A 9296-nucleotide genomic window follows, 5' to 3' on the forward strand; every position below is an offset into this window, starting at 1 on the left:
AATTCAGCTTAAATTTTTTAGGCAAAAATTGCCTTACATTGGTGCTTCTGGCTTCCTACTTCAGAAGATTTGTTATTAAGAATGATTCTAAAAATAAACTAGTGACAGAAAAACATGCAATAAGCATTCTTTTCCAAATGTCAACACAGCCTGAATTTGGTCAGAAAAACAGAAGCTTATTAAAAGAAGAAGTAGTTCAGAAAAGCATGCACATGACTGGTAGCTCCTACCAAAGCTTCTATTTGTCTAACAAACTGCCCCCCACATCCCTCTAGAGCAGTAATTCCAGCTAGGTCATAGCATATCTGAATATACAATTTGATCAGTTTTGATAGCCCTTGAACTGATACAGCTTGACCTTTATACTCTTTGCCAAAAGCCAGTAACAACCTTATGAACTTTCTTAAGCATTTAGTCTTGTCAAGATACTAGCTGACAATCCTTTTAACATCCAACATATGCAATGAGCTTTCTCAAGAAGATGTTAATGCATAAGGAAAACATATGTAGATGCAAATTCAAACACACTTTTGTCAAGATTTTAGAGGGGCTGTAGCAACAATTTTTTCCTGACAAAAAGATATATAAAAAGCGCTCTCCTACTCAAATGCACTGTTCTGGGTTTACTTGATTGATGTTATTGTTAATAATATGGTAATAATATGCTCTTGTTATCTTGTTAAAATTGCTTCTATTGATGAAAATTATGATAATTAATATTTTGCCAATGGGAGGAGAAAAATGAAGGGAAGGCTGTCAGACATACAGAGTATCTTCAAGTTTCTAACACATGATCAATTCTCAAAGATCCAGGAATGTTACTCCACGATCTCTTCTAGATACGTAAGTTTCAGTGAGAAGAAATGTTGCTCTGTTATGTACGTTAAACTGTTATGTTTACCATCTTAAATTGCTACTTCTGCAAAAACAGGGAAGGCACTTTATTTAATACGGACTTAAGGTAAAGCGGATTTTGTTGCAGGTATTTATACTCTGCCGCTGGCAAAATACACAGGTAGTTTTTTCTCCTTGCCTTCTTCACCATCCTGCAATATCCTGAAATAATAAGTATATGCCATCTATTGCCACTGCTTCAATACAGAGAGAAAACATTTCAATATAGAAGTGTAAGTAAATTCTGATCATTATTCCTAAAACAATCAGTGCTTATCATTTTTATAGATCACTTAGTATATTCTAGAAAGGAACAAAATACAAGAGAAAATCTTCCTATTCTCCTCAAACACAGTTTTTGAAACTCAATGTGAGCCTGCTCTAGCACAGAAACTGTCATTTCTACTGGGTAAGCTCAGAGAAACATAAAAGGTAAAAAAAAAAATCCCCATACTTAGAATACTATATAACGATCACCAAAAATAAAATCATGCACAAACAAACATACTGGTTCACAGTTTACAGTTTGAGCTGTGTCCTATTACTAATGAAGCTACTATTAGCCAAATAAAAAAAAATAATAAAATTATGACATGGGAAGTGATGGAAACAGAAGTGCACAAATACCAAATGTCAGAGCAAGATCAGGCTGACATTCCCTTCGCTTTTGTGCTGCTGGCAGAGGTGAACCCCAGATCACCTCCTACCTTAAAATTCCCATAACTAGTAAATCAAGTAAGTGACACTGTGTGTTGCAGACCATGGTAGTGAACTGAGGAGACTGAATGAAGAAGTTCAGGAGTGCAGTGTGAAGGATGGCAGACTTGCTCAGCCTAAATTCTACCTAAACAACTCACATTTCCCATTACCAGTGTGCCTCTGAAGAAATAAAACCAGGGAACAGAGACACTGCACAGGAGATGAGGTAAACTCTGAGGATCTGGATCAATCTGCAGCATTCTCTAGCAGTTCACTGGAAAAGTCCAGACAGCAGAAACGCTGTGCCTACTGCTATTACAAACTGGAAAAGTTTTCTTTTGAAGCCTTCTACTATCACTAAGTATAAACTTGGAAAACGAAGGCTTTACAAAGCTCTAAACAATTTTGTGTTTCACTTTTCACCCATCTGCAAATTTAAGGCAATCTGCATGAAGTGTTGCAGGGTTGGATTTTTTGTTTGGTTGGTTTTATTTTGTTGGGTTTTGTTGTTGTTTTCTTGTTGTTTTGTTTTATAACCTTTCAAAAATGTCACTTAATGATGGTCACTTCTTTGTGTTAGATCTCAGTTTCCAAGACTGACTTTAATTTAAAGGTCCTAGTTAAATAAAAACGAACTTCACAATTTCAATGACTCAGGTTCTCCAGCATATCGTCTACTGTGCACAGAACACAAAATCCTACACCCTCAGCAAGGCTAATTAGGGGCTGCAAAACAAGTACTGATGCAGAAATGCTTAAGTTACTGTTGCAATGATACCCGTTGAGGCAAAATCAAGTTATAGATATGTAGAAAACTGAACAAGGAAAAGATAACCAAAGCAGGAAAAAAGGGGAGAAAGAGGAAAAAAAACCAACCAACCAACCCAGAACAATACATAGTAATGAATGGGAGCTATAAACTTTTCTGTTTTGCTAAGGCTACTGAGAATTCATTAACACTCTTTCAAAGGGTTTGGGGGGCTTAGTTTTTGGCGGGTTTTTGGTGTCGGGTTTTTTTGAGTGTGTTTTTTTTGAGGTGAGGTGTCCTTGGGTTTTTGGTTTTGTTTTTCTAATGCAGATATCTTCATTTGTTTTCACCTGTTCTAATACAAAACAGATTTCTTCATTAGACATAAACCATTTCTATAGGAAGAGGAATTTTCTTATTCTTTTGTATTGCAAATTGGCTTCCAAATTATCATTTTTACAAGAACTATTAAGAAAATTGAATAAAGATCACTACCAAAAACGTTTTAAAACTTTATGAATAAAATCATGTCGTTAAATTTTTTTAAGATTACCAGTGTTCACTTTTTTTACATCCTATTATTAAAAATATAAAATAAATGCTCCTATTTGCATTCTGTTATAGGTAAAATCATTGGTATTTTGATTCAAGCTCTGCCGCTTCAGTGAAATGCATTAAAAAAAAAAAAGGCACAACACAAACACAACAGACAAGCTGCTTACTGTAACCAACAACTAAAGATAACATCTAACAGTTTATTTGTAAACTATGCCCCAGTTATATAAAACACTATCAGAATGACTAATGAGTTTTATATTTGAGGCCTGTACAAGATCTTAGGAAGTACTTAAAACTTAAATGATAGTTACCTTAAGGACACACTATACTCAGGATAAAAGATGCTTTTATACTGAACCCAGGTCCCAGTTTCTTCTGTATTATGGTCTTCTATTGAAAAGAGATTGAACGATGCGAACCTTCTTACAGACACTTGTTGGAGATGCACATCTTTCAAGTGCTTTTTCTTCAGGACCTTTGAAATGAAGAACAAATTAAACATTAAGACTAAAACTTCCAAAAAAATAACAAACACAGGCTTATTTAACTGAAGAGGCAAGTCTGAAATCAACCATAACAGCTATGCTCTTAGCTAATAGCTATGAATAACTAGTCCAAGTATGTCAAGCCTGAGAAAAATAACAGTAGTGTTGATGGTAGGGGTCAAGAGAGTGGGTTATAAATTTATTATGTCTCATATATATTATACCTCAAGAACTGTAAAGCAAATGTACTGTGCTTATAAGTACACAAAGTTGCTTTAACTCCAGCTCCAGTGAACTCACGCCAGAATCAGAGAGGTAGACTGGGTTCTTCCTTATCTCCCATCAAAACATTCTGTGCCACTCACTGTTCCTATAGATTAAAAAAATCTGAGCAATATGTGTTTGCCAGGTAGACGACATCCTAGCTCGTCAGCTGCTGCACAGTTGCAGAACTGCTGCCAAACTTGCTGCCTGTCCCAGGCTCGAGACTTTCAGATGCCACAACCACATGGTCCCTTGCCAAGGCCCTCTGGGGGGGACTGGTGCATTAGCCACCCTCTGCACCATCCCCAAAATACACTGACAGCACCAAGCTCAGCACTAAGAGACTGAAGGATTCGTGGCAGTGGCCATCTGCATGTTGTGCAATAGCGACATGATTAAAACGCTTGTTCGGGAAAGCGAAAACGTGGGCTCTCTGTCCTGCACAGTCCCCTGCACTCAACCGTGTCTTTGGGGAGCGAGGAACCAACTCCCCCATCTGGGACAACCCAGCACCCAGCTCGTTTGAGCGGTATCGATGCACAGAGAACCAACAGCATCTCCCTGCCAGACAAAAGGGCTTACTTATTCTTTAGGTCAGTGATGTGGAAGGAGAGATGCCCTGGGTTTAGCTTCTTTCTCCTAACATTGGACGGAATAGATAAATAATTGGCATTGCACATTTAAAATGAAGGTGTATAAGCAGTCCACAGTGATAAAGAAAAAGGAACAGAAAATAAACTCGGCCCTATAAACAGACAGAGCTACAAGGAATAGCTCTATTTCAGTAGGAAAGCAGCACAATTTAGATTTTTGCCAACCAGAGCTAAAAGAGAAGCAGCTCTCCAGGATTATGAAACTTGGAATGGAAGCTTTGCATATGGGATGTGTACAACAAGATAAAGGGGCAGTCATTTTTTTGCTACATCCAACCTTTGTCAACTGCACTTTAACTAGAAATGCACATGCATCCAACAGCCTCACAATTTGGTGACATGACCTGTTATTTTGCAGAATAGTTAGAAATGCTACATATGTGAGCAGAGTAATTGTGTTTGTTAGGCTTGTTAGTTTCTAACAGCAGGTCTGATGCATCAGGCTTACTGCTTTTGGATCTATTTTCATTGCCACGTCTCAGCATAGGAAAGGCACAAGTATTTTCATCAAAGCATTAAAAACAGCTGTGTCATGTCCACACTGTTTCTTCTACTTCTGCAACACATGGGAAAAATACATATATGAAGGAAATCACAAAAACAGTAAAACAGGAGAACCAAATACATGATTAGCAGAATTAAAACCTTCATATAATAGTGGCATGCCTGGAAACAAAATGGACCAGCTTGACAACTAAAGAAAACCACCAAGATCTAATTTTCAGAAAACCATGTTGTTTAAGGGCCTTTTTTAAAGCAAAGGCAAGCCATTACTAAGAGGAAAAAAAATCCGGCAATGACAACAACTTTTCTGTTTTCAGGTTTTTGTTCTACAGAGACACCTTCCAACCACTTTGTAAAATGTATTCTCTGGGTTAGCAGAAAATCTCATGAGCATTTGGGTACTCAATAAAACATTTCTCCCAAAGACTCCAACTAAAATAAAGAGGTCTAAAATGCAAAAATTACAACAGCAGGTCAGATCTTCTAAAAACCTAAATATAACAGAGAAAACAGAGCACAAAGGAAGAACGTTACATTATTTATATCTAATTCTGTATTTTTACATAAGGATCAAAATATTTTTTTCCCTTAAGTCAGTTCCTAAAAGCATCACAATTGTGTTACAAGCTACAAAGATATGATGCTGCTGCTGCTATAGGATAACCCACTAACAACAGCCAGAAGGTGACAAACTTATTTAAACTCATAATAATGTTTTGGATATGTTGAAAGACAGTCTTCTCTATTTTCATGATGTCTTTCCAATAAAGGCGAAGCTCCCTGACTTCCTGCACACTGCCATGATATATGAACAAGTCCCAGGGATCTATAAACCCAGTAGCTAATATCAAAAGCTAAAGGCTTCTCAGCAGAATAGACACAATTCTTGGTTTTCGTGAGGGCAAAGAGAAAGAACTCTGGTGAGGAACAAATCACCAGACACCACTGTCCTTTGGCTGGGGCTGGTGGCCACTTTATCTCCTCCCTCAGTAACTTTCAGTTAACTTTCTCTGCATATTTTTATTCTAAAAACTTCCAGAAGCTTTGTTTCACTCTCTTCGAGATCCTCTTTCAGTACTGAAAGGCCCCATCTTCTGCACAAGATCTTTACAGGTGTACGCAAGTGTTGGGCTTGTACACTGATCGTGCATACAAATATTACCTAAATAAATAATATTTTAGGTTTTGTAATGCAAGATTCTGTTCCAAAAATTAGGTTCCTTAAAAGAAAAAAATTCCAAGAATGACAAAAAAACCCTGAACGAAACAAAAAACAATGCAAGTTCACACATATACCTTGCAGTTTTCCCTCTCTCAAACTTGCATTTTCTTTTCTCTCTAACTTCACCTAGAAATATAGAATTCTAAGGCAATTCTTTCTTCATTAACACACAAGACTTTAAAATAAATAAATAAATTTTTAAAAGCATAACCAAACTGTCTCCTGTTTTAGAAAGATTCTAGCAAAATATTACCACAGATCTTAATTGCAGGCCCTTGATATTTAATGACAATATTAGGGCCACATTTAGGACTTCCTGTAAAATCTAAAAATGTTTGATCTCTCTTAAAAAACAAAACAAAACAAACACAAACAAACCCACATATGGAGAAAGGCAGTCACCTGAAATTCCCTGTATTTTTTTGTTATATGTCATTGTGCATAGCTTAGTTGTCCTAAAAGCCAAATTCTGTAATAGCTAACGGTCTACAAACCTCCACTAAGTTCTAACTAAGTTCTATGGCACTGACGGGAACACAACTATTTTGTACATGCAAGAAAGTTTCTCCATGATCAGCTGCAGCATAATTTACAATCTCACCATCTCTAAATATCATCACTAGGGCTGCGAATTGTTTATTTTTACAAGTAGTTTATTTATCAAACTCTTTTATTCAACTGTAAACAATTTACAAACTCAAGGCTAACAAAAACATGGAAAAAGATCTGCACTCTTCACACAGAGTGGCAGGAAGGGAAGAAAAATTGGTTTTGAAGTTTTTATGTTCAGAAAAATAAATAAATAGGTAAGTGGGTAGATAAATAAATAAAAATAAGCCACTGCTCTTTCCTCACTTTAGCTTTTATTTTTTCAGTTTGGAAGCTAAAGTACATTAACAGGTGAGAAGGAAGAAAAATAAGACAGCAACAGGCAGGATAAATATATAAAGCTTAGAGATTTCAGTAAAGCATTCATTAAGCTTTCTATGGGGAGCATGTGTACGTACAGGGAGGGAGTTAATTTATGCCTATTCCTCTAACTTCCCTGCTATAAGAACTACAGACTGGATAATGTCATCAATTGCATAGACTGGTAGAGCTCAAAACAGAGCCTTAGAGTTAGCCTTAGCCTAACTTCGGTCAGTTATAAATGCACATGACGTGTAACTTACCTAAGCATTTTGTTTTAAGCAAAAAATATTTTCCTTGAGTCTGACAAGCTAAGTTTAGAAATATTGCCAAACTTTAAACTCAGTACATACATAAACCACTCTATTGATAAAGAACACACAGATAATTAAACAAACTCCTGGCTTTTTATGCTAGCTTCATAGGATACCTGATAAAAGGGCTTTTTTCTTAATTAAATCAGCAAGCACGCTCTCAAGCATCCTTACCATAGCAAATCAATTTGTGTATGCATTGAATGAAATCAAATTCAATACATAAACACACCACAGAACTGATTTCAAGTAAGGCGTTATTATAAGCAGTATGAAAAACGTTTTTAAAAGCACTGTAAGAAACCCTTGGACAGTGCTTCTTTAAAGATGGATATAAAGGAAGGTTGACACCTTCTCCCAATCCATAGATAGATCTGAACATCACTGTAGTAAAAAGTGCAGAACTGATTTTTACTTCAGATGTACCAGTAAGATTAAATTGATCCTTGCTCATCATACCATATAAAAATCAACAGAAGAGCTAAAAACATGGAAAAACCCAGGGAATCTGCAGAGGAAAAGGTCACAGACACATGTAGTTTTAGGAAGAAATGGAAGCCCTCTCCCCAAATACCTACATGCGCACCCACAAACCCCAATTTGATTGTTATGAAAAGTTCTTCATTGTTTTAAGGGACAGGGATATGCCGGAGACAGTATGTTGAAAACAAATAAAAGCTTGTATAGCCATAGAGCACAGCCTACATAGTCTGCTGGAATGGAAAACTACACACAAACCTGCTCTTCTTACCAATAACTTTGACATTTCCTGCTTTAGAATATAATGAAACAGAAGCTCGTCCTGTTGAACAGGACTGGGTAATTTACAAACCAAAAAACACACACAAAGAAAACGCCAACATTAACCTCCCCACGCCTCCCGCTCTGTTACCCAAGCGCAGCGCGGTGCCCCTGCCAGCCCCGCTGCCTTCTCGGGGAGCGCTCGCCATGCCATCCATTTGCACAAAACTAAACATTTAAATTAGGGCTATAAATATCACCTCCGATAGCAACCACAACTAACGAAACTGATTCACGTTTTTAAGCCTTTTGCTTTATGCTCGTCTGCAGAGGAATCCCGTTCCAACCTTGCGCTGTTCCTAAAGGGTCCACAAAAGCATGGAAGGCCGGAGCTGGCGAGTGCTGCTCACCTGGAGCGCAGGTGTAGCCGCTCGCTGCTGCTTCCTCCTCCTCCTCCTCCTCCTCCCCCAGGCACAGCCCCCCCGCTCACCAGACCGCCCCCGCTGCGGGTGAGGCTCAGTTTCTGCTGCCCAGTGAGGGGGTCTCCCCCCAGCTCCCCACGAAAGCCAGCTGGGGGGGTGCAAAGAGCGGGAATTTGGTAGCAGCTACACCAACCAACTGCAGCGGCAGCGACGGAAGGTGTCAAACCACGGCCTGGCAACACCGAGCTGGTGCCCCCAGGCGCCGGGGGCTGCCGGCCCTCCTCCCGTTAACGCTGCTTGTGAGACCACAGGCTGCTCTGGCGTCTACTGAGGGCGCGCTTTGAAGAGCCATGCGTGTATATATGTGTATCTGTGTATTTATTATGTTTCTAGGAAGAGGACTGCAGAATCCCTCGGCAAGCCCCAGCGTACTGCTGCTCGCGGTGCCGCCGCCAGGGCTGCGGGCGGCTCTCCGCAGCTCGCCTTCCCTCGCCGCCGCGAGTCACCGGCACCCCCGCCCAGGGCAGAGCCCGGGCCCTCAGCCGCTGCGCGTTACCGGCCACATGGACCCGGGGCGGCGGGAGCCCAGCGCTGAGGGACGCGAAGAGGCACCAACGCCCCCCCGGCACAACGCGCCGCCGCGGCAGGAGCGGGGAGCGCCGTTCCGCAGGGACGCGCCGCCCGCCCGCCCCGGCAGCCCCGCCCGCCCGCGGGCTCCCCCTACCTGTCCGAGCAGCCGCCAGCGGGCTCTCGCCGCTCCCCCACCGCTCGCCTCGCAGCTGCCCGCGGCGGGGCTGTGCGGAGAGCCGGCAGCCTCGGCCATGCGGTGGCGGGCAGCGCCGGAGCTGCAGCGGCGGGAGCGCTGCCCTGGCCGGCCGGGATT

At 40.4% G+C, this 9296-nt stretch overlaps 1 protein-coding gene across 1 annotated transcript in view; it reads right to left on the reverse strand.

Annotated features, from left to right (window-relative positions):
* Positions 1 to 9266, reverse strand: part of CAMKMT (calmodulin-lysine N-methyltransferase) — a 221104-nt gene extending 211838 nt beyond the window's left edge. The window contains exons 1-2 of the mRNA XM_065631758.1: positions 9138 to 9266; positions 3211 to 3374 (exon numbers count right to left, since the gene is read on the reverse strand). Coding sequence (XP_065487830.1) covers positions 3211 to 3374; positions 9138 to 9236 — 263 coding nt within the window. The 5' untranslated portion in view covers positions 9237 to 9266. The remainder of the gene's footprint in view (positions 1 to 3210; positions 3375 to 9137) is intronic.
* Positions 9267 to 9296: the final 30 nt, after the last annotated feature.

The sequence above is a fragment of the Caloenas nicobarica genome, chromosome 3 (genome assembly GCF_036013445.1).
Source record: "Caloenas nicobarica isolate bCalNic1 chromosome 3, bCalNic1.hap1, whole genome shotgun sequence".
In the NCBI taxonomy this organism is placed as follows: Eukaryota; Metazoa; Chordata; class Aves; order Columbiformes; family Columbidae; genus Caloenas; species Caloenas nicobarica.